General features: G+C 39.2%; 1 protein-coding gene across 4 annotated transcripts in view; it reads left to right on the plus strand.

Annotated features, from left to right (window-relative positions):
* Positions 1-26,842, plus strand: part of dlgap2a (discs, large (Drosophila) homolog-associated protein 2a) — a 974,428-nt gene that overhangs the window by 274,092 nt on the left and 673,494 nt on the right. For 3 of the 4 annotated variants that reach the window (XM_087978243.1, XM_043678985.2, XM_043678996.2), the window contains one exon: positions 1,373-1,596. The exons of the other annotated variant lie outside the window; for it this stretch is intronic. In XM_087978243.1, coding sequence (XP_087834369.1) covers positions 1,494-1,596 — 103 coding nt within the window. In that variant the 5' untranslated portion in view covers positions 1,373-1,493. The remainder of the gene's footprint in view (positions 1-1,372; positions 1,597-26,842) is intronic. 4 annotated transcript variants of the gene reach the window in all.

A 26,842-nucleotide genomic window follows, 5' to 3' on the forward strand; every position in this document is an offset into this window, starting at 1 on the left:
TACTGCGCAGTGTCTTGGTTTATTTAAGAGATGTGACTGAGACTTTTTACAAGTTTATAACAGTGGTCATTGTAGTCTAAATAAATTGCCTAATATTGATCCTCAATTGTAATTAATGCAATGACTATATTTGAAATAATCAATACATCATCATAAGCTTACTAAATGCATTGAGGAAATGAAGGATGATATTTAATGATCTTTTGTGAATGAGTGAGTGTTATAGAGTCATAGAGATGTACAGCATGGAAACAGACCCTTCGGTCCAACCCGTCCATGCCAACCAGATATCCCAACCAATCTAGTTCCACCTGCCAGCACCTGGCCCACATCCCTCCAAACCCTTCCTATTCATATACCCATCCAAATGCCTCCTAAATGCTGCAATTGTACCAGCCTCCACTACATCCTCTGGCAGCTCATTCCATACACATACCACCTTATATGCCATTGAAAGCTCCTACTTGCAGCCTTGTAGCTCATCAGGAAGACATTGAAACTCTTTTACTGAGTCAATAAATAAGCAGTATTCAGTGCTACAACAAAGCCTCTCAAAGGCTCAAGATGAGTATTACTACAGAATAATTTGGACTTTACTATTTTGAATCATTTCACAATCAAGTACATGAACAACATAAACATGCGTTTATTTTTTTAAAATTTCTAATGGCCTGCCTTATAACTTTAAATGCTTTGGTAGTGTTACCACTCAATTGTTGAAGTCAGACTATCCTGCTACAGTATTTGGCTTTGAAAGGTAAAATGTTATATATTAGAACTTTGAGCAACCCATGGTCCTCGGGATTGAGTTGCTATGCTTTGCTAAGATGTGAATCTTAAAATGTAGATTTGAGTTGTGATTACTGTTGATGGTAAACCACTGAAAATCATCATAACCATAACTGATGTGTTTTGTGATGTGAAGGCCCTAGGTGGTAAAAGCAAATTCCACTTTAAAATTATGATTTTGATTGTTAACTTTTGGGAAACTTGAAGCGCACACAGATTACAAGGTTCAAAATTGATAAGTGAAAACCTGACATTCGTATAAAAAATGATTCAGAGTGATATGATGTTTAGTTTTGCATGATTAATTATAATGATTAATGTGTTTTCTGCAGTCTTTTCAACAAAGAAACTGTATGAATGCAAGGCAATTTAAACAATAGAAAGCTTATTGAGGGGGAAAGCAAAAAGATGAACGATTTCTAAATTAGGAATAATTTGCATTTTTTTTAATAATGTAATTTTTAATCTTGGTGCAAATCCGTCCGTACATGGGTGAGTGCCAGGAAACCTTAGATTGGTTCTGATTTTGAGGCCGTGAATTGGAAGATCGCTGAGATTTTAAATGTACTTTATGTGACTGCAGGAAGAATGGAAAGACAAATGGCTACTGATGCTGTGGTAGAGTGCCTTCTCAAAGGGGATTCGAAGAAATTCCAGAAAAAAGTCAATCAACTAAAGGATCCAGAGACGCAGCCACCCCGTTCATGTTGACCAGGCTGTTGGTGAAGATGCAATCTGTGATCAGTTGGCAGAATATTGTAAAACTACTTAAGGGTGTTCCAAAGAACAAGTACAAAGAAAATTCATGTGAGTCCAGCTGTGATTGGTTTTGTGATCTATCTAGCAACCATGTAACAATGATTGAAGCTTGTGACTTTGTCTTTCTACTGCTATAGGTTCAGAAGGAATAACCAAATAAATATTTTACTTTTTTAAATTGAGCTTTTTGATGGTCAGGAATATAAAGGATGTTGAATAAGTTGGAGCATTTTTCTATTTTTGGTGCATACTCTTATTATCAAGAAAAACAAATTGTAGATAAGCTTTTCTTTGCACTTTTTTAACTAAGTACTAAATCTCTAACACAACATCCCCACCAATTTCCAACCTGTCCTCAGAAGAATACTTCTATTAAAACAGTGTGAATACTTCTTTTTCCAAGTTAGACACTTCTCAGCATTTGTCTAAATGACAACAGCAATGTTGTTTTGGAAATTTGTTTTGTGAAGGTTTACATACAAACAGCTGAGGTACAAATGTCCAAAGCCCCTTTAGGAACCTGACAGTGAGCTCTGAGTTGAAATTATCATGCCTGAGGTGGATTTTGATTATATACTGGATTGTTATGTATTATTGCACCACGAAATTTCCTTGTCAAAAAATATTTTGTTTGTAGAAGACATTTTTGCCAATGGAAATTTTAGTTACTCTAGATTTTAAGAAAGTTAGTTAGCTTGTGAAATCTATGTCACTGTGTGCTTAATTGCTTTTATAACATTTCATCTTAAAGAAATAACCCTGTGTTATTCATTTTATCAAAGTAGCACTAATTGTGAAATAATCCACAGATTTTGACAAAGAACTGAGTACTTGCTAGGAAATAATTCATTAGGAAAAGCCCAATATTCCCCAATTCACTGAAAATGACAACTCACTTTCCACTGATATGGCAGACTTCAAGAGTTTATTCTTTCTTCATGCTTAAAAGTTGCACTCATCTGACTATCCAACTGTTGAACAACTGACCCAGTATAATTTTTATATTATTTTTCCATTGACTTATACGTTTGTCATTCCGGGTTTTTAAATCTTGACCAGGATCCTGAATTATTACTCATCTTTCCACTGTATAATCTGGTAACTGAGGAGAATGATTGTGCTAATCACTATCCTGACCATGATTAAAATACTGAGTGCAGACAAAGAGATTCAATTTATGACCTTTCTGTTCCTTTGGAGTAAATATTGACCTTCCCAATATAGCTAGGGTCTATGGAGGAAAGTGAGGGAGGATTGCTAAAACTTAAACTTGAGAAACAATGGATACTTATCTGGCCTTCTCTCTCTTTCGGGATTGGCCAACACAACCAACCAAGCACTGATCTTGCTTCCCACCAGATTTCCATGCTGCAAAACTCATACCAACTTTCAATTTGATTGCTGTGGACCATTCCCTAAAGGTGCTGTTGTGGATTTCCCACCAGACTGCATAGCCAACTTGATTTATTGCTCTCCAATGTCACAGTACAACAGCAATAACAATAGTCCTGCAAGTAAATTCAGCAGCAGATTCATATCTTCATTCCCAGAATTCCCTCACCATTTCTAGAACATTGCAAGCATGGTTCTACTGTCTATCCAAAAATGTCAGGATCTCCACGTAAGTACACTAATAAAGAAAAGAGCTTATATTATGTTGCAGAGACTGCAACTTCAGGAAATGTCACTAATCTTTATAATAGTAAAGATCTTTGAGGGTCCAGTCTGCAATATTGTGATATAGGCCCCACAACAACAGTGTGCTAATTATTAGACAATTTGTTTGAATGAAGTTGATTAAGGCAACACGGAAATTCCATCCTTAACTTCAAAATTGTGTCTGGGTCCTTTGTGTCAACCTGGTCTTCAGCTCAGTATTTCATCATAAATGTGGCACCTCCTACAGTACAGCTCTTGATCAATATTGCATTGGGAGTGTCAGCCTCAATATTGCCATAATTTCTGCAGTTGCATTGAGTCACACTAAATTGTGAGTGCTTGTCTTGTGCTATGGCTGATACATAATCGGGGTAGTTTTAGCTACAAACATTTTAAATTTCAGACCATGGATTGGAGCCTTTATCCAGTAAACCATCCAGGAAACAGGATAGGCCATAGTTTGGTGTCCTCATCAACTAAACCCACAAAGGTAAATACCCTAGAAATGGACAATTTTTGTTTAATGTGTGTGCTTGTTTTTTTGGAATGTTTGGTGTTGTCCAGAAGAAAATGCTTTTTAACCAGAAATGAATTTAGAGTGAGAGCATTTTAGTTGAAAACATATTATGTGTAAAACTAAATGTAGTACACATGAACATTCACTTTATAAGTCATTCTGTGTTCAAATAAGAAGTACATCTCTTTCAACAAAGTTTTGAAGTTAGGCAAGGTTTAAGAAAAGTAGTAATGTTGCACAGTTTCTATTATCCAATCGTTGCAAGCAGTATTTTGACTTGGTTGGAGAATGTTGACCACACCATGAGACACTCCTGCTCTCCATTCAGAACATGATTAAATGACGTAATCTGTTACAGTGAATTTACCAGTTGGAGCAGTTTGTGATTTGAACTTATTTTCTGGTCTCCATCAGCAGTTACTTCCATTGGCAGCACTCTTCACCATGCCAGCTTCCTTCTCCATACTGTCTTATTGAATTTTCCATTGTGTTCATGTCTTGTGTTTTCATACACAGCCATTTTAGCAGCAGCCAAGGAACATTAAACACACAAAGATTCAAAGATACACTGATTATCTCTCATTATTTTACACACGGGAAAAACAAAATGGTAAAGTAGACATGCATATCACATGTCCAATGATTGTCTCTATTGCTTATTTCTAATTTTCAACAAAAAAAGACCCACCTATCTGTACTCCAAAAAGGCCATTTGCAGTTATGATTTGTGTATAAATACTGTTTTAGTATTTGTTTGTGCCGTGATGTTTTGCACTTGTGAGCTAACAATTATTTAGTTAAATAACATAACATGCTGAGTAACAATGATTCATTCTATATAAGACACCTGGAGTAAATTGGACGGTCCTATCTATGACCATGCCATGTCTGTTCAAATTTCTACCAAGCCTCTATAACTTGAATTCGAATATGCATTTTGAAATAACTCCAGAGGCCGGTATACCATCATTAAGTCACCCTTTATTTACACATAGAGAGTCCTTATCACTGATCCAGCTCCCTCTGAGATAGCTCTCAAGAGTGAACAAGAACTCTGATACTCCTGTTTATATCTGTCAACCAGGGCTCTCTAGATTAACAGCTTCAATCAGGGAACTCATTCTACCTCACTGATCCTGTTACAATGACTAATCCCTCCCCCTCCAAGTCAGAGGACATAAGCCTGTTTTTATTTTGTGGCTCCTCCTGAGGCATTTTACCATTGCAACAGATTCCTCTAATTCTGCCTCTGATATAGGCGATATGTAAGGCACAGTATCACCTCTTGCACCTGCGACTTTTGGAAAAAATTCATTCTCCTCTTCAGACGGCAAAGATGCCAAAGCAGTGACATCTGCCATGTCCATCTCTGATGCCGAGGTATCTTCAATACTTGATGGAGAGGGAAAACTTTCAGTTTCCAGAAGAGTTGGAAAGGCTGTCGAGGAACCAAGCACATTTTTCTCCCACACTGTTTGCAAGTTTGCAGTTTTCATAAAGTCCACCTGCTTGTTCAGGACTGTCACACCTACCTATACATTACACATCACTGGAGCTGACCATGATCACCCATGCTTTTTACCAATGCAGAGTCATTCCCATGGTGCCTACACCAAACTATATCTGTCTCTTTTGCTGAATGAAGTCTTGTGTCTGGCATTTGTGTTCCTAATGCCATTTCACCTTCCCCCAGGTCTGAGTAGATCAGAATTAATCTGATGTGGAGTTTTCTCCCCATTAGCACATCCGCTGGAGCTATTCCTGTAGTTGCATAAGAGTTGGTCCTGTAATCAATTTGGAACCCAGAAAGTTTGTTATCTCGTGAAACTGAAGGCTGTTTCTTTAAGGTTGCCTTCAAAGTTTATATTGCTCTTTCTGCCATACCATTGGATGATGGTTGGCATGGAACTGTCCCTATATATGAAATATCATTTGACTTTAGGTAATGCTCAAATTCCCTGCTGGTAAACAATGACCCATTATTTGTGGCCAACATTTCTGGGAGTCCGTGTATTGAAAAAGATGAGCACAATTTTTCTATCGTCATCCCTTTGTTCGGCAAACTAACTCTATGCACATCCAGCTACTTTGAATTAGTGTCCACTATGACTAAAACCATTGAGCCCATGAAATAGCTGCATTGTTGACATGTAACTGAGTCCAGTTTTTATCTAGCCATTCCGAAGAATATGGGGAGGTGCTGCTGTGGTAATTTTTGTCCGTGTTGGCACTGTCCCACCAATGTGGCTATGTCTGCATCCAAACTTGGCTACCAGACACAACTTCTCACCAATATCTCTTTCTGGAAACCCCTGGATGACCCTGGTGGAGAATAGCCAGTATCTGATGGCATCCTTTGCTCAGGACAATCACTGTTGCTCTCCATAACGTGTCGTCCTCTATTATGATCTGATCTCTCCACATCCAAAATGATTTCAATTCTCGTTGTACCAACTCTTTGGTTTCCTCCATTACCACCAGCTGTTACAGTTTTGCTAGGACTGGATCTTTCTGTCCAAAGTTCTGAATGCACATGCTCTTGGGCATTTCTCTCCATTGTGCCACCATTGTGTTATTTGTACCCTGATCCCATACAGGAGACATTGCTTGGAATCATAGTGTGCCAACACCTTAGAGGATAATAGCTGTTTCTTCATTTCTCTGAAAGCTATGGCTTTACTACAAGACTATTTCCAAGGCTGACACTTCTTTTAAGTTGGTGCCAGGATGGAGGTCAGGTTATTTATGAACTGTCTACAATAATTCACTGGCTGAAGGAGAGACTTACGCTCTGCTACAGACATGGGAGCCAGGGAACCTTTGATTGACCTCACTTTATCTTCCAATGCATGCAATCGGTCTTTTTGACTCTCTGGTCCAAGCAGGTAACTTGGGGACCCTAGAACACATTTTTGCCTTCAAAGGTGTATGCCCATGTGGGAGAAATGTATAAAGACTATGTCCAAGTTCTCTAAGTGCCCCGTTTTGGTCTTTCCTGTTATTGTAAACCTCAGTTTGAACCAGGTGACCATTTAATCAGACATTTATTTTGAGTGGTTCTGATTTGGAGGTTAAGCAATTTAACTATTTCAGACTAGATGTAGGTGGACTTTCCAAGATGTGCCTATGAGTTCTCTTACTCAATTTGGGTTTAGTGGGACTCTTTTGCTGTCTTGAGTCCATATATCGGAGGCAACTATGATGGCTTGCCAGCCCGAATCCTAAAGAAAATATTAACCATTTGGCCAAAGCTTGGCTTTGTTTTGGAATTTCATTGTGGGCTGATCTTGAGTCACCTCTGGTCAGGTTATGTACTGAGTGAGGTTATGCAATTGCCTTCATTCAAGTGGTTGTCCCCGAGCTCAGTCAGACTGGCAAGGGTGTCAACTTACATTAGAATACCGTGCGGCTTATATGCTCCATTAGCTGCATTTTCCCCAATGTTAAAGGCATTTTAGTGCCTGTATGAAGTTCAACTGGGTGTCAGCTGATAGGTTTTTCTTACATAGTTACATCATTAATCTTACATACCAACACAGTCTCAGCATCTCATCAAAGTCACATGCCTCTGCCAGTCATCTTAACTTAGTAAAAATTCCTGATATGATTCCCCTGGTTCTCAAACTGCCAAGCAAAACTGATAGTGTCTCAGAATTCGAGGAGGCTTGAGTGCATAATATTCCTTATCTAAATCTGTGAACTCACGAAAGATTTATGTGTGTGCTGCCTCAGGGAAATTAAAGCTCCTAATTACCAAAAACGCTACTAGTCCATACGCTGTCAGGAGAATAGTTTGTTTCTTTTCATCTGCCTCATTGTCATTTGGCCAGAAAAAGCAACACATTCTTTCCATACACTGAGCCTAACTTCAACAGCAGGATTGAATGAGTCAAGCTTCCTAAGTAATGGTGTGGTGCCAGAAATGCTTACCTCACCTCAAAGATATCTGTTACGAGGGATTTTCTTCAGAAGCATGCTTTTCTCTCACCATTGAAATAACTCCAAAGAGGCTAATGTCGTGTCATCAAGTCACCATTTAATTACACGTGGAGTTCCTTCACACTGATAGAGTTCTCAGAGTGAACAAGATGTCTGAAATTCTTGTTGTTTTTTTTTCTTTTCTTTATTCTACCACCTAAGTGCGGTAGTGCTTATTTTTTCCCCAGCACCCATGGTGTGTGTGTATACATGTGAGACACAGTGAAAGACACAAAGTGCACGAATCTTTATTCAATTTCCACCACCAGGAAGATAGGAAAACACCGATGTGGCCAGTGACAAGCAGTGCCCTTCACATCGAAGGGCAATGCTATGTGATCAAAACAGTGAAGGGGAGGGAAAATTCCTGTTCTTCTCTGTCAGCCAGTACCTTCTCCAATCTATCCATACAGCAGGTTCCTTAACAGCTCCAATCAAGATAGCCATATTCTGTGAGGTCCACCTGGCTGATCTCATGACAATCACAATACATTTTAGTTGTCATTCTTTGTCATTTTATATTTATCTCCCTTATTTTCCTCTTGGAGCCCTGTCCTTCCCTTTCCTCTTCCTATCAAACAGTCCTACCATAGAACAGTTACAGCACTGAGAATGTCATGTAGCCCATCATGTCTGTCCCACTTTCTGCAAGAACAACTCCCCCAATCCTGCTCCACCACATTTTCTCTGTAGCCCTGCATTTCGTTTTTGGTCTTTCCAGGTCATTACCAATTCTTCTTTGAAGGCCTTAATTGAAACTGTTTCTGTTAGACTTTCAAGTAATGAATTCCAGATCCTGACTATTTGTTAGCTAAAATAGATTTTACATGTCTTTCTTTTTCTTTTTGTCATCATTTTAAATGAGTATCCTATGTTACTTGATCCTTCTAACAATGGAGCAATTTTTTCCTTGTACATACAATTGACCTCTCCAGACTTTGATCATCACCATCAAATCCCTTAATCTTTTCACTTTCAAATAGAACAGCTTAATCTTCTCCAATCTATCCATACAGCAGGTTCCTTATCTTTAGAATCATAACCATGACTGCAACAATGTAACAATGGATTACATCTTTCAGACCAGTGTAGAATGGAACAAATTAAAAAGATCTTTAATCGAAGTGGCATTGGCATGCTGGGCGAAATGGCTGCCATTTGTATTATACAGTTCTGTACTTTGTTAGTAACATTAAAGCATATAAAACACTAGAACTGAAGGAGATCATTCAACCAATTATTATGTTATGGGCAGAAAGTAGCTACTCAGCCTATTCCTAATTTTAGCTCTTGATCTGTGGCTCTGTAGGTCAAGGGACTTCAAGTGCGTATCTCAAGTATGTTGACATCTGATGAAGGTTTCTGCCTCAATTACCTTTACAGACTCCCATTAGTCTCCAGGGGACAAAGTATCCATTCATTTCATCTCTAAACATGTGCTCAATTACTCTATTTCTGTATTTCTGTACCTCCTGATTATCAATTTTTCTGCTCACAGAAAAAGTGATTTCTAGGCTATTCATGATTTGAGACCTCTTAACTAAATCTCTCCTCAGCCTCTTCTACTCCAGGAAAGCTGTGTAAGTCGTCTTCAGGATATGGTCTGACCAGTGATTTCGACAGTTTTAGTACAGGTGCACAATCCTTTTTCCAAAATGTTCAGGACCAACTGTTTTTCGGAATTCAGAATTTTTCAAATTTCAGAATAAGTGTCAGTTTGATGGTGCAATTTAAAAAAATCTTTCAGAAGAATAGACCTACTTTGAGTAAAAATGGCCCTGCAACAAAATAGAGACCTGCCAGTGCTAGGCCACACCCCACCATGTCACGCCCGAGTGACACACATCAATTAGGTATGGACTTTGTTAGTAACATTAAAGCTGTCTGCATGCGAAGCAACCTTGTTAATGAGAAAAAACTTTACAAAAATGACCTTCAGACCTTGGAGCTTTTCGGATTTCGGGATTTCTGATAAAGGGTTGTCTACATGTCTGTTCTTATACCCTCTGTGTCAACCAAAAAAGCAAAGTATCTTCGATGGCTTTTTAACTACCTTATATCATTCCAAATGCTTAATCATGCTCCTGAATTTCAAATCCGAATCATTAATATGTGTCATAAACAGCAAAGCATGCAATATTGAATCCTGCACAATTTCCTACTGGAAAGAGCTTCTGGTCGTAAAAACAACTGTTAAACATAACCGTTTGTTTCTCACTATTGAGACAATTTTTGTTTGAAGTGCTGAATTTTGTGGAATACAGTAGTTTCTGCCCAGTCCCTCCATTGCCCCCAGCTAAAAATCAGGCAGACCACAAACATAATCATGACAGCCAGCCCACAGCACTTTAATGCTGGTAGCAGCATTAGATGTTTAAAGGAAAAATTTATGTTCCTATCTCCTATGAGAGAACGTGCTGCCTTAGTAAGCTGCCAGCCAAACAGAATGGCTGGTAAATCTGTTATCCAATTGGCCACAGTGGCCAGTGCTGGGACTACAAGTGGTCCCACCACACAGAAGATTCCAGGAAAATCCAGGATTTTGGGAATGGGAGTGGGAGCACAGGTTTCAAGAAGTGAGGAAGGTAAAAGGGGTTGAGCTACTTGGCTTCACATAAGGCAAGGCTTTCCTCACCACAAACACATATAAGCAGTAGTGGGGCAAAGCCTGGTAGTCATTCATTGGCCACTTAAGTACCTCAAAAGGCTCCAGTGTGGGCAGGCAGTGGGTAGGCTAAACATTGGACTTTAAGCATTCCCATTTCCTGCATTGCCTTCAAACCCACCAAAGGGGTAAAATCTAACCCGATCTTGCTACTTTTCCTTTGATCCAGTGTGTTTTAAATTTCTGTTCGTCTGACATGTGGGACCTTGTCAAACGCGTTACCAAATTCAGTGTATCAAGCATGCTATCCTTCTCATCCATTCTTTTTACCTCCTCAAAAAAATTGACTCAGGATAGTCAGACATAAGTTTCCTGGAACAAATTCAATCTGATTGTCCTTGATAATGTGTGGCTTTTGAAATTACAATCTATACTGTCCTTGAAGCGTTTCCAATAATTTGACAATCATCAAGATAAACCTGATTTTCTTGTAATTAATCAATCTGTTTCTTCTTCCCTTTTTAAACAACAGTATTAACTTAGCAGTCTTCTGGCACTGTGCCTGTAGCCAGGGAAGATTGGAAAATGATGGCCAGGGCCTCCTTTTGCTTCCCATGTTTATGTGAGCAGTCTGAGATATATTTCATCCAGAGCTAGTGACTTATTCATTATTAAGGGTGATAAACAACTTACTGTTTTTTCTTCACTATATTTATCATATCTATTGGTTGGCACTGCTCCTCTTTAACATATGTTTGCATCATTCCCATTTATTTGAAAAAAATGCAAAATATTCATTAAAAAGCATGCCTACAGCTTTCACCTCCCCACACAAGTTACTTCTTTGGTCTGTTTTCAGCCCTTTGCTGAACTCTTTGCACAGTTATTCTGTTTGCTCTAAGTATGTATAAACCATTTGGATTTCTTAAATTTACTTGCTAATATATCTTCTCATGTCCTCTCTTTGCTTTCCTAATTTCTTTTTTAATTCCCACACTCACGCATACACTTTCTTTCCTTCTCTAATCTTTTACAATATTGAAATCTTGCCATATTATAGATACTTCTCTTTCTTGCCTTCTCTTACTCCGTGTGTTTTTTGATATCCTGGAGCATCGAGATTTGGGGATTTTACTTCATGTTCAGAATACATTTGTTCCCATTATCTACTCCTCGGATGCTTCACTGACTCTGATACAGATTACCTTCATGTTGTTTTTCCTGTTGTTGTCACATCTTTCCCACCATATCATATCTCAGCTGAGTAAAATTGACTTTTCCCAGTTGAAAACTTTTATTCCTGGTCTATCTTTGACATTTTTCATAACTATGCTAAGTCTAACTGATATTATGATCACTGCCATAAAAATGCTGTACCATTTCTTAAATCTATATCCAGAACAGCCATGTCTTATTAGGCTTGTTACATAGATATTCTCCTGGCATGTTTTAAGAAAATTGCATCCTTTGTACCTTTTAATTTTTTTTTCCCAGTTAATATCAAAGCAGTTGAAATTCGTTAACTTCTCTATGATTTCTGCATTTTGCCAAATATTGGTCTTGTAGCTCCTTCTCCACTGGATTTCTGTGCCAGCATGAGTTCCCCTGTTTTGATCCGCAGTTCAACCCCATATGGCCTGCTTTGATGATTTCAGATGATCTCTTGTCACAGTTGTCACTGGTTCTTCAACCAAAATTGCAGTGCCATCTCAGATTCTATGCTTTCTGAAAACTCAATGACCAGAATATTGAGCTAAAATTCTAACCTTTCATTAAACTACATTTGAATAGCTTATTTGGTTTTAGTGATATTATGTACCTATGTCCGTAGCTGAACAGTCTTATTCATTGGGTTCCTGGCGTTAAAGTATATGGAACTAAACATTGACCAACTCCTTTGTTAAATATTTTTCCAACCTTTGTTTCCTTGGCCTTAAATATTTGCACACAGATTTCTGCCATTTTCAGCTTTGCGTTCGCCCTTCTAAATAGTTTACATCCTTCCCATTATTCTGTTACTGTCCTCCTCTCATATTGCTGATGCAATCTGGGTCTTTGAACAGTTCTGGAGCTGTTATTCCATGCTCCTCTTAGCAACTCTCATTGAGGCACATTTCACTGTCAGTTTATGAGCAATAGCATCAACTATGCATTCCTCTTTACCAAGTTTTTCACCAACTCAGCACTGACCTCAGCAACCCACTTTGCATTCCACTCACTTCTGACACCTCTAGAGCTCCATCAACAGACCAATCATCATTCTGCTATTCATTTCTCTCAATTGTTATCAAGGATTATGCCCTTCAACTGAAACTTTGTTCACAGTCAACCTCAGCTTAATCTCACCTTTAAGTAACTCATCATTTGGCATAATTTGATAGCTCCCCAATTCACATCTTGTGTTTCTTCTCAATTTTTTTCAATCATTACTGTTTCAGCCTCTCTAAAGAGCATCTCCCTACCTTCAGTGAATTAATCTTCATGCTACTTCACTGCTCCCTTTCCTTCTGATTTCTCAGCTCTCCTGTCTTCCCACCACTTAACTCTCCATATAAACTTGCCAACCCATATTTACGCTCATTTCCTTGGCTATGCCATGTCCTGTGGAAGGTCTTTTCTGTGGTCTCAATTTTGTATCATCCCAATTGTGTTGGATTCCAACTCTACTTCTCACTCTGCTTCCTGTGGAGAAACATTTTCTTGAGGCATTTACAATTGCACTTTTAAAATTGTGTACCTAATCTCAAATTTCATTCACCATATTAGTGGGAAATCCTAGTTTCTTTCCAAACCATTGTCACACCCTCTCCTTAAAAACAACATGCTCAATGCCTCGATCCTTGTAATCTAACACCTCATCTCCAACACACCAACAAGTTTTCCACACTGAGTGTTGTAACAGCCCAAACGGAAGTCTTAAATATCATCCACAGTGACTATGTGCAATCATCCACCTTGTTCCTTATCTTTTGACATGGTTGAGCACAGATAACAACATGACACTAGGCAGATGACATTATATTGTAGGGATAGTCAATATGTGACTTTTTCGTGGAGGCCTGCAAAATAATTGGTAAATCAAGATAGCACAGATGAACGTGAGGTTGGCATTTGAGTAGGATGAAGCAGGGTCAAAAACTACATGGAAAGTGGGAATCTAAGTGGAGTAGAGAAACAAATGAAAAAGTTGCCCCATCGGTTATCAAGGCCATATAAATCAAGTAACTCAACTTTACAGAGAGAGAGAACCGAAAAGTAGAACAACTATGCAAAACCCAAATCGAACATTGATCATCATATATTTAGAGGATTGTGTATGGTTTTGGTTACCATAATGTTAAGAGGATATAAAAAAACTGGAATGAATGCTGACAAGATTTGCCATGACAATACCCAAAATGCTTGGGTGTATAGATCAAAAGAGAATCAACAAGCTGAGTCTCATTTCTGTTGAGAAAATAAAAGACTCTGAGAATTACTTAATAGATGTCTTTAAAATTATACAAATTTTTGAAAGAATGGATAAAGAGAAAATGTTTTCACTTGTGCATAACTTGAGGTCACCATTTTGTATTGACCAAGAGAACCAATAGGGAATCAGAGGAAACTTCTTCACCAAACAAGTGGTGAGAATGTGGAGCTCTATACCACTAAGAGTGGTTGAAACAAATAAGAGAGATGCTTTTAAAGAAAATCTAGAGAAGGTGAGGGAGAGAGGAATTCCAATTTCTGTTGGTAGAATTAGAGTCAGAATTGTAGAATCTCTACAGTGTGGAGTAGGCCATTTGGTCCATCAAGTCACACCGAACTCCAAAGAGCATCCTACCCACACCCAACTACCTATCCTATCCTGGTAACCCTGCATTTCCCATGGCCAATCCACCTAGCCTGCATCTCTGGACACTAGGAGCAATTTAGGATGAGCAAACCACCTAACCTGTACATCCATAGATTGTGGGAGGAAACCCATGCGCACATGGGGAGAATTGGCAAACTCCACACAGCACGAGAGTGGAATCAAACCCGGATTCCTGGCACTCTGAGACAGCAGTGCTAACCACTGAGCCATCATGCCATGAAGAAAGATGGGAGGATTCTCAAGTGGAGGATAAACGTTAGCATGTACTGGTTGAGTTGAAAGGCCCACATCTATGTTGTATATTCTATGCAAAAATGGTACTTCCACAAATTTGTAAGTAAGAATAAATTAAAATTGAGAATCCATATGGTGAAAAATTTGTGAATGATAACAATATTTCTGTGAATTTACAGGAATTTCTACTTTAAATAAGTTGTGTCTAAATATTTGTCTACAGCTTCATTTTTATCCTGTTAACTGTACATCTGAAATAAGCATTGCAGTTGAATTCTCAAATTTTCTTGCTTATGCCGCAGCAATCAGAGATTTTCTATTTAGTTCAGGAGATTGTGAAATATCTGATTTATACCTGTGAGGCAGTGAACCTTTGAACCTTTTTTTCCATTCAACCCACACATGGATACTTCAGAGACATCTGATGACGCTCAGTATTGTAATATACTGAGACAATTAATTAAAAGTGTCAGCTGGAAAATCAGCATGGTTACCTTTGCTCCTCTTGAAAGAGTTCAAAATCTGTGAGGATTTAAATGGATTTATTTGTGCCACAGGAAAGGAGGATTTATAGTTTGTGTTAACTCCTCAAACTCCAAGTGTTTCTAATCCCACATCACCCTATGAATCTTCTTTTGGTAGATTTCTATTAAACTCTGCACTTTTTCTCCTTTCTAACCTCATTTCAACCCCAAAACTCCATTTTCATTTGTTCTTCATTTTTCCTTTTTCCTTTTCCATCTAATTACATTTTTCCAATCCTTCTAACTTCTTCAGTACCTCATTATAATTTTTCAGAAAATTAGGGGAAGGAATTCCAGTTAGAATGCCAGATTGAAAAGAGTAAAAAAGGATCATATCAAGAAGTGGTAATGGATAGTTTAGGTCCACAGACTCAGTCAATGGCAGTAAGAGACAATGCAGTTGTTGTTGAATCCAATACTTTTAGAAGAGTGTGATGAGCAAGCATGTAAGATAGTGTGTTTGAAGTTTTGAACTATACCAATAATAGATTCAATAAAAAAACCTTATGACAGAGCAGGAGTAGTCAGAAAAGCTTTTCCCATCTACAGGTTGATATGTCCTCTCTTTTTCTCTGTCTCTCTTGATTCCCAACTGCCTCATCTACTTTGATGTGGAGGTGCCAGTGTAGGACTGGAGTGGACAAAGTCAGACGTTACATGAAACTAGGTCCTCCCACACCCATCCCCTCTGTAAAAACGCTATTACTTAGACCTAACTGCTCCGGCTCTACTGAAGTTGCTCCCAGGCAGAGCAGTTCCACTCCAGGACATCCCACATGGCCTCCTATTTCAAGGGCTGCAATTACCCCTCATACATGATCAACAAAGCCCTCCAGAGCATGTCCTCCACTTCCCGCATCTCAACCCCTCCAACCGCAACAAGGAAAGGACCCCCCTGCTCTTCAACTTCCATGCTTCTAATCTCTGGATACAACACATTACCCTCCACCATTTCCGCTATCTACAATCAGATCCCTCCCTACTACTATCGGCATTCCATAGAGACCATTCCCTCTTCAACTCCCACATTAGGTCCACCCCCCAACCAACCCATTCTCCACTCCTGGCACCCACTCTTGCGGCCGCAAGAGGTGTAAAACCTGCTCCCCACCTCCCCTCTCACCTCCATCTAAGGCTCCAAGGGATGCTTCCATAGCCAGCAGAGATTTTTCTGCACATCCAAACATTTCATCTACTGTGTCCATTGCTCTTCGTGTGGTCTCCTCTACATTGGGAAGACAGAATGCCAAGTCGTGGAACGTTTCTGGGATACGCACCAAACAACCTGTGGCTGACCACTTCATCTCCCCCTCCCAGTCCACCAAGGACATGCAAGTTCCGGACCTCCTCCAAGGCCAAACCCTAACCACCCATCACCTGAGGAAGAATGCCTCATCTTCTGTCTTGGGACCCTCCAACCACACAACATCAATGTCGATTTCACCAGCTTCCTCTTTCCCCCATAACCCCCCCACCTCATCCCAGATCTAACCCTTCAACTCGGCACCGCCCTCTTGAACTGACCTATCTGTCCATCTTCCTTCCCACCTATCTGCTCAACTCTCCCCTCCGACCTATCGCCATCACCCCCCACCTGCATCTACTTATCACCCTCCCAGCTACCTCACCCCACCCCCACCCCGATTTATCTCTCAGCCTTCAAGCCCACATTCCTGATGAAAGGCTTATGCCCAAAACATTGACTCTCCTGCTCCTCGGTTGCTGCCTGACCTGCTGTGCTTTCCCAGCACCACATTTTTTGACTAGTTTATTGTCCAACAGGTTTATTTGAAAACACAAGCTTTCAAAGTGTTACTCCTTCATCACCTGACAAAGGAGCAGCACTCCAAAAGCTTGTGATTTCAAATAAACCTGTTGGACTATAACCTGGTGTTGAATGACTTCTGACTTCATCTACTTTAGTCAGCAAGCAGTACATGGCAAAAAAAACAAATCCAGGGATCTCACTGGAGAGTCAGTTCTCCAATTCACTCTATCGTCTGAAGTTGGTCTGATTATCTGGAAATGTGATAATGGATACAGAACATGAATGGTGGGAGAAAAGATTTGGAGAAAAAGAGAAGACTGGAGGGTTTGAGCTATTGCAAAGGCTGGATAGGCTGGAGATTTTTTCCTCTGGAGTTTCGGAGATGAAGGGGTGACCTTATAGAGGTATATAAAATCATGAGGGGCATGGATAGGGTGAATAGCCAAGGTCTTTTTCCTCGGGTGGATGAGTCCAAATCTTGAGTTCATAGATTTAAGGTAAGAGGGGCAAGATTTAAAAGCACCTGAGGGATAACATTTTCATGGAGTGGGTGGTGTGTGTATGGAACAAGCTGCCAGAGGAAGTGGTGGAGATGGGTACAATTACAACACTTAAAAATGAGTATATGAATAGTGAGGCTTTAGAGGGATATAGGCCAAATGCTGGTAAATAGCACTAGGCCAAATTGGGATGTCTAGTTGGTATGTATAAGTTGGACTGAAAGATCTGTTTCCATGCTGTATGACCCTGTGAACATATGCCTCTGTGACTATATGACAAAGAAAAGAAAGTGATTACATTACACTTTTTACGTAGAAGTAGTTTTAGCTTTTTCCTTTGTAGAATCCCTTCCATCGCATTGCATGAATACTGAGTATTAGTGTTTATTTCAGCATTACTGTTTTTCAGTTACTTTCTTAGAAGAAAGTGACAATTAGGAATCCCTTATACAAATTAGCATTTGTATATTAAATTTCTTAAAATTATCTTTTTTTCTTATGTTATTTTTGTTTAAATGTTTACTTCTGTTTTAAGGCAAGAGGAAATAATTAGTAGTCAGGTTGTTCTTTTGGTAGCACTCCTGTACCATGAGTCAGGAGACCATGGTTTGAAGCTTTGTTTGATGACTTCAACAGAGAGTTATATCAGGATGTCTATGTTTTGCAGCAGCAAGCAATTCATAACAGTTTAATCATCAAGTGATCCATTTGCATCATGGAGGACACAGTTGCTTTGTTTTTTGATAAACTGATGGAACAGTTTGTTCTTAAATCATAAAATGCAGATTTTTTGGGGGGAGTAGTCACTGTCACCTTTAATTCAAAAGAATGAAGTGAACGGTACAATTTGTGGTGTTTTTAGTGAAGGGAATGGGACAGGGAAAGTTCTTTATCAAGTTTGAAATGATGGGATAGAAATCAATCAATGGGCAGATATGGACGTTTTCAATAAAATAAACAACCTTTTTCTGCGCAAAACAAATTGAGAACATGACAGCATGGCTTCAGCAGCAGTGAGATGCTCAGAGTAGAAATGGGTAATGTTATAGGTTAAACTGAAAAGAAAGGCTTGTATTTATATAGTGCAGCAGAGAAAGGGGCTGAACTCCAATTTATAAAGAGTATGATGAAATCAAGACAAACAATTCTATCCTGCCTAAGTAATATGTCCTTTCAAAGAAATAAAAAAACATTGTTATTGTCTGCCTGTTGGTTATGGTGGAGTAGCCAAAATTCTACTATAATTGTGGCCTGTATTTGAAGCAAAGGTATATTGCTACATTTATTCATGGCAATGCTTATGCCCTGTAGATTAGATGCTTAGGCAAACAGAAAGCACTCATTAAAATCATTAAAAAAGTATATGCTACTTTTTCTTTAAATTCACTCCTGAGATTTGGGCATGGGGGATTTCACTATCCAGGTGAACTGGGAAAATCAGATGGGTAGTGGATTGCAAGAAAATAAATTTGTGGAATGTCTATGAGATGGCATTTTGGAGCAGCTTGTGGTGGAGCCCACTGGGGAACAGGCAATACTGACTTTAGTGTTGTACAATGAGAAAGTTAAAAATCACACAACACCAGGTTGTCCAGGTAGTCCAATAGGTTTAATTGGAAGCACTACCTTTTGGAGCACTGCTCCAACACCGGCATCTCCAAACCATACAGTGAGAAAGGGACGGCAAGGTAGCTCAATGGCTAGCATTGCTGCATCACAGTGCCAGGGACCCGGGTTTGATTCCTGCCTCGGGCGACTGTCTATGTGGAGTTTGCACATTCTCCCCGTATCTACGTGGGTTTCCTCTGGGTGCTCAAGTTTCCTCCCACAATCTAAATCAGGTGAATTAGCCATAGTGTAAGGTGCATTAGTCAGGAGTAAATATAGGGTAGGGGAATGGGTCTGGGTAGGTTACTCTTTGGAGAGTCGGTGTGGACTTGTTGGGCCAAATGGCCTCTTTCCATACTGTAGGGAATCTAATTGCAGTCCATTGGGGGTTTGGTACAACCACAGTGCTGTTAGGAAAGGAGTTACAGGATTTTGATGCAATGACAATGACGGAATGATGATATAGTTCCAAGTTACGATGGTGTGTAGCTTGGAGGAAAACTTCCAAATGATGGTATTCCTTCTAGGTGGTAGAGGCTGAGGGTTTATGAGGAGCATGGATGAGTTGTTTCAATGCATTAGATGCAAGACACTGATGCCACTGTGAGTCAGTATTGAAACAATTGAATGGGAACTGCTTTGCCTTGGATGGTGTCAAACTTCTTGTGAGTTATTGGAATCATCCAGGCAAATGGAAAGGATTCCATTACACTCCCAATTTGTGCCTTGTAGATGGTGGACCATCCTTGGGAGTCAGGAAGTAAGTTACTTGCTGCAGAATTTCTAGTCTCTGACCTGCTCCTATGACCAGTAATTACTTGGCTTGTCTCGTTTAGATTTTTTTTGTGTGAAAGTCCTCAGAATGTTGGTAGTGAGGGATTAGTGATGACAATACCATTGAATGTCAAGGGGCAATTGTTAGGTCTTATCTTTTTGGGGATGATCATTGACTGGCATTTGTCAGGTACAAGTTACTTCCCACTTATCAGCACAAGCCTGGATACAGAACAGATCTTGCTGCCAATTGACGCATACTGCTTTGGTATCTGAGAAGTCACGAATTGTGCTGGTCATCATGCAGTTAGCAGTAAATATTCCCACTTCTGACTTTAAGATGTAGGGAAAGAGATTGACAAGGCAGCTGAGGATCATTGAGCTGTCAATGAGAAAACATAATTATGAGGGAATATTGGAGATAATAGGATTGATAGTTTGGAACCCAAGCAGGATTTAATACAAACTAAAAACCAAAAGAACTGTAGATGCTGTAATCAGAAACAAAATGAGAAATTGCTGGAAAAGCTCAGTAAGCCTGGCAGCATCTCTGGAGATAAATTAGAGTTAATGTTTCAGGTCCGAGAACCTTCAGTGCTGAGGAAGGATCACTGGACACAAAACGTTAACTCTAATTTTTCTCCAGAGATGCTGCCAGACCTGCTGAGCTTTTCCAGCAATTTATGTTTTTATTTTGGTTCAGGAAATAATACAGTTTTTTTTTTAAAGATGAAGCTTTTTGGTGGGATGACAAAACAAAGACCATCTTCGCTTAACAGGAAGTGTTTTTTTTAACTCCATTAATGACTATTTATTTGGTAAAAAAAATCTTAACAAGAAATGTTCTTGGAGCATGGAATGCTTTGAAGCAGGGAGCTATTAAGTCTAAGAATATTGCATCTTTGGAGCGAAAATGGAGAAACAGTTGTAGCCAGGAAGTTTAAGGGTTATGGTGAGTCACTGGGATCAAATAGTTCTTTTTGGATTGCAAAGATTTGGCAAAATCATGAAGTGAAGAATAACTATCTTTTGTGCAGGAAATCTCTATGGATTCTAAGTGGGAGTCGATGGTGACTAATGCATTGAGTTTGAAGGTTTGAGATGATGAAGGGATCAAATGTAAGTGCAGAGAATTAGATCTCTATGCCATTCATAAGAAAAGTGATCTCATGCTTAAGATTTATTTCATCAGGGGACAACATACAGTTGAGGGAGCGTGGGCCAGATGGATTTTTAGGATATCCTGAGATGAGCCCACTTTCTCATCCAAATTAACTCACATTATGTGAATGCCTATTCTCCCTACCCTATCCTTGATCATTTGCTCTACTTCTGATCAACTAACTGAGAGCTAGAAATTTATATTTGCTTTGCTGGTGAGTAGCCTAATTTAAATTAACCTGAGGCACAGTATTGAGAGTACATCAGGCCTCCCTGTTCCAACCAGCAAGTTGACTCCATATAGTAAAGTGTAAAGCAATATTGCAAATCATACTAAACAAAATAGTAGTGAAAATGTACATTTGTTTGACTGAACAAGTTAATTGTATTGAGTGGAATTTTGCGGCATACAGGCTAATGTTCAAATTTCAGCAACAATAAGCCAGCTCCTGAGATTGGGTTCTTGCTGACAATCACAATGACTTGGCCCACACGAAATGTCCACAGTTTATAACTTTTAAAGTTACATACCAAATAATCTGTGGCATGACAACAAACTTTGAAATATTGTATTCTTATCTACATTGCGGTGTTTCAAAGTTGTAATAATGCATAACATTTATTAGTTTGTATCTTGTTTTTGTGTGCAATGTATGAAATTGTATATAAAGTCAATATTTCAAGATATTTCAGGTAAGATGTAGCTCATTTTATGATTTACTCAAGATTCTAAGTAAATACAACATTCCAAGAATGGCAAACACATTCCAACAGTGCTGGTTAAAATGTAATTTTAACAATGTAACATTACGTATTTGAGGAATAGTTAGTAACATAGGGATATGGGAGCAGGGGGAGCTTTTTAGCCCCCAAACCAGTTCTAGATAATGGCCAATCATATACCCCAATGCCATATTCATGCACTATGTCCATATCCCTTGATATCATTGTTAACTAGAAACCTAGCAAGCTGTGTCTTGAATTTACTTAATGACTGATCCTCTTGGATAGAGAACTCCAGAAATTCACCAGCCTCTGAATAGTGCATTCCTCCTCATGTCAATTCTAAATGGTTTGGTTTTCATTCCAAGGCTGTCCCCTATTTCAACATCCCACAGTAAAGGGAAACTTTGTGCTTGCACTCTTTTTAATCCCTTCAAGAATTTTCGCATCTTCTATGTGATTACCTCCCATTCTTCTAAATTCCAGAGAAACAGGCCAGTTTCCTCAATCTCTCCTCATTGCACAGTTGCACCTTCACAGGAATTAATCTGGTGAGCCTCTGCTGTTTTCCTTTTTTGACAAGTAATTTTATTTTAGGGTGGTAGAGCAGAACTGAACACAATACTCCATATGCGGTCTCACCAGTGTTTTGTATACTAAAGCATAATTTGGTAAGTTTTCTTGTATTTAAGAAAGAAATACTGGATTGTACATTGTCTATATTTAATTGATCTAAGATATTTGAATATTCAACATTATTGGATGCGGTATAATTTACAGGTAATTTCTTTTCAGACCATATTAACTCGGGTGAAAATTCTTTAAAATATGACTCCTGCAAAATTATGAATTGCCTTGAGCACCCTTCCTGCTTGCATTCATGGGAGGTACTTCATCTAGTTTACAGAAGACAAGTGCATGTAAGCATCGAGACTATCCATTCACAAGAATATGACTATGTGAGCACACATATAGAAAATATGGGAGGTGGAAAAATTATTTGTTTCTCCTTAGAGAGTCCTCACCACTCCTCTGGCCTGATACTGTAGGAACATTAGAAGGCTTAACTAGTCTAGATTCAGACTTCTACTCTTGGTGACAATGAATCAATGGAGATTAAATATTTTAGTGAATATTCTCATTTACCCAAGCTTTTTAAGCTTTAGTTTTGCCCAGAAGTGCAATCTGACAGTCACTCTATCATTGTCCCATTCTCTATATCTTCTGATGGTAAACTAGACCACCAGTTCCCAACTGCAGTCTGGATTTCCAGATATCTTCCTCTTATGTTGATACTCCTACCTTTCACAGGGCGTTCCTGGTGCCCATTTGTCTGTTGAAGCAATCTTTCCTATATCAGTGGATTTGATGACCCAATTGTCTTCATGGCCAGCACATGCTAAGCATTGGTGTTCACATGCACAGGATAATCTCCCTTATTCCTGTAGATGCAGTTCATTGGAACAATCAGTTTAAGATGTCTGCATGTCTAATAGAGCACTCTTTCTCTGTTGAACTCATCATTTGATTGTGATTAATCACTCTCATCTCAGGCTGGTCCATTAGACTGGGTTTATGGTTACAAATATAATCATATGAGGTGTCTGCCACCACATTATTCCAGTTACTCATTAAAAGCTGAGAAATCTAATCAATACAAAATTCAATCTTTTCTGTCCAACCCACCGGCACGTGTAAAATTGCAATCAGTTTAAAATCTGATGAATTAACATAGATCAGAAACATATTCCTCCAGCGTGGAAACAGGCCATTTGGCCCAGCAAGTTCACACCGACGCTTATGTGTGATCGTTAATTGTTATTTGCAAAACAGTAACTCTGACCATTGTAAAATATGAATAATTGAAAACAGTTTTGGCACTGGTCTACAGACTCTGTCCTTCCACCAAGTATATGTTATATTATTTACATAGAGATATTGCAGGTTTTCTATATTTGTCTCAATTCTAGCTAATCTAATTTCAGGGGGAATTTCTTATATTAATCTGTCACAGAACAATGATCAATACAAGAATTCTGATATATGGGAGATATCTATATTCACTCCCCAATTTGATATGTCCTCCCACCACTGATACCAGGCCGAACCTGTTTCCTTGGAGCAGGATTTTGGTTGGGTGATCCTCCTGTTTCCCAGATGCTGCCTGACCGATTGTGCTTTTCCAGCACCACACTCTCAATTCTGATCTCCAGCATCTACAGTCCTCACTTTCTCCTAGAACCTATTTCCTCCTTTACACTGAGGCAGAGATACAATACAATCTATTTAGATCCCTTGTCTTGTCCATTAGAATCATGGAGATCTAGAGCACAGAAAAAGGCCCTTTGGCCCATCACATCTGTACTTGTCAAAAATAACCACCAAGCTATTCTGATCCGATTTTCTGACACTCAAACTATGGTTATCTATGTCTCAGCATTTCAAGTGTACATCTAAATATTACTTAAATGTTATGAGAGTTTCTGCCTCTACCACTCTTACTGGCATTGCGTTCCTGATTCCCACCACCCTCTGGGTGAAAAGGTTTTTCCTCATATCTCCTCTAAATCTTCTGCCTTTTAACTTAAATCTATGCCTCGGTCATTAATCTCTTCATCAAGGAGAAAAGTTAATTTCCTATCTATGCCCCTCATAATTTGACATATCTGAATTATCCCCTCCCAATCTCCTCTGCTGTAAGGATAACAACCTCAGGTATGACCAAATAAACATACAAGCATACAAATGGATCCTGTAACAGGTCCCTATGAAGCTGCTGTGAATGGGAGCAGATCATCAATATGTTCAATCTCAATCTGCCTGCCTGTACTTCAAGATAAAATGGAGAGGCTCTAGTGGAAACCTCGAGGAAGTCACATTCATGTATACTGATTAGATTAGTTACTTACAGTGTGGAAACAGGCCCTTCGGCCCAACAATTCCACACCGCCCCGCCGAAGCGCAACCCACCCATACCCCTACATTTACCCCTTACCCAACACTACAGGCAATTTAGCATGGTCAATTCACCTCACCTGCACATCTTTGGACTGTGGGAGGAAACCGGAGCACCCGGAGGAAACCCACGCAGACACTGGGAGAACATGCAAACTCCATACAGTCAGTCGACTGAGGCGGGTATTGAACCCGGGTCTCTGGCGCTGTGAGGCAGCAGTGCTAACCACTGTGCCACCGTTCCGCCCACTGTTGACTGTTGAAAGTAAAATTGAATGTTTTTAGCACTTCCTCCTCATTGGTCTTGGCCAAAACTACTTCAAATGTTGAGAATAGAAAATACTGTGGTGGCCAAGGACATGGCTACAACTGAGGGTGCTTATAGGAATGTTATTATTCAGGATCCAATCATTCCCCCGTCAGACTCCATGATACATGCAACTTGTACAAAGGCCACTGGCTTTGTTGTGAGTTGCTACAGCTCTTAACATTCCTTGTTTTGTTAACACCCTTGACCATGATGGTTAGTTCTGCCACTGCCTCACATGAGAAGTTTTGGGGTGGTGACATAGGATCGATTCTTATCTTTACTCCTCTTATCCAACCAAAATCCATATCACACATTGGTTCAGACATGATATTTTGAAGGCAAGACTTTCTCTGGCACAATATGGGCTGCCGTAAAGAGAGAGCCATTATTGAAAGAGTTCTATTGTCTTTCAGGCTTTCTGATTTTACTGCCAAATGAAATGTAGTAAGCCCTCTATATCCATTACAGACTGTTACACCACAAACAGCTTAATCTTAAAATCTGCGTGAGTATTCCCAGCAAACCATTAGATTGTTTGAAAATGCCCTGTCTCATCAACTTTGAAAATTTGTTTTGCTGTGCAGCCACCTTCTTCAATTACTCACTTTACATGGTCAGGGAATTCCTCAGCCATTTCTGTAATAGCACAAGTTACAATTAAATGTTCTCCAGACTGGAACACTTCTTGAAATGATCAAACCATCTATGACTAGAATTTGCACTCTCCAAATGAGAACTCTCATTTGCTCATCCTGTAAGTCCTCTTAAAGGATTTGGCTTTTACTTGGAAGGTTGTCAGACTAGGAGGTCCTTACCGTTGGTTTTGTTCAGAGATTTAGACTGATTTGTGGCAGCCTTCTTCTCTATAATGTTGCTTCCAGACTGACTCATCCTGTCAGTACTTAAAAGTGTGTGAGCATTGTTTGATTTTGTCAGTGTTACCACAGATTGTTCTCACTGCCATAGGAATTGCCCAACACTCTAGAAATATTGACTCCTTATTTTCCTGCTTCAAGACATTTTTAGACAATCAGTTTCAATATAAGGCTGATGGTTTTCCTTGATCCCTTTGCAGTAGCAGGTTTGCTACCACCAATTGCTTAGTATTTCTGGCTCATGTTCAAAAAGTATTGCAGTACTAAATCACTAGTTTGGACTGAGTGATATTAAAATGGCTTCTCAGACTTATCTGCTCTCTCCCTGGTTTTAAGCTGGTTCCTGTGCCTCAGCTGTTGCAGACAGGCACTATGCAGTATTTTGGCCCAAACAAGCTCAGGGGCAAGGAAAGAAATTTAATTTCATGTGTACAGTGGAAGCAATAGCCCACAATCAAAATCATCTCCAGTGAAGGAGCATGAATCAGGAAGGCAGGCTTCTTGCTTGCAGAGCACTCTTCAAAAAGCAAAGTTAAAAATCACACAACACCAGGTTATAGTCCAACAGGTTTAATTGGAAGCACATTAGCTTTAGGAGCATCGCTCCTTCATCAGGTGATTGTGGAGGACTTAATCCTAAAACACAGAATTTATAGCAAAAATTTACAGTGTGATGTAACTGAAATTATACATTGAAAAATACCTTGATGGTCTGTTGAGTCTTTCATCTGTTTGAATACCATGATAGTTTCACTTCTTTCATGTGTAAATCACAAAACCTTTTTTTTAAAGTTGCATTCTCAGGTTAGCTGTAACTGGCATCCCCAAATCATGACTCCAATTCAAAAAGCAATGTTCATATCCCAGTACCTGTGCAGTAGCAAATTCTTGGAAAAAAATGAAATTCTTCAACTAAAGGGCACTGACACAATGACATCAATTCAATCATAGGGCCCAACATTGCAGTTGGATCTGATGTAACCATTGTGTACAATGATGCTGCTCACACAATACTACAACCAGGAATGGACAGATTGAACCTGACATTAAAATGTGACCATAATCAGGGTTTCTGTCACCACTGTGCTCCAGTTGTTAATTGTCAATTTAAAAATCTAATAATTTCAACATTCCATCTCGCCATATCTGCCCAAAGACACTATTGAACGGCAGCCTTTCTAAAATCTAATCAATTATAATTATGCATGGTCAGTGGTAAAATGGTGGCATTCTTTTAATTGAAA

Source organism: Chiloscyllium plagiosum, unplaced genomic scaffold, assembly GCF_037043375.1.
Source record: "Chiloscyllium plagiosum isolate Xiang-an unplaced genomic scaffold, Cpla_swu_hap1 HiC_scaffold_3, whole genome shotgun sequence".
In the NCBI taxonomy this organism is placed as follows: Eukaryota; Metazoa; Chordata; class Chondrichthyes; order Orectolobiformes; family Hemiscylliidae; genus Chiloscyllium; species Chiloscyllium plagiosum.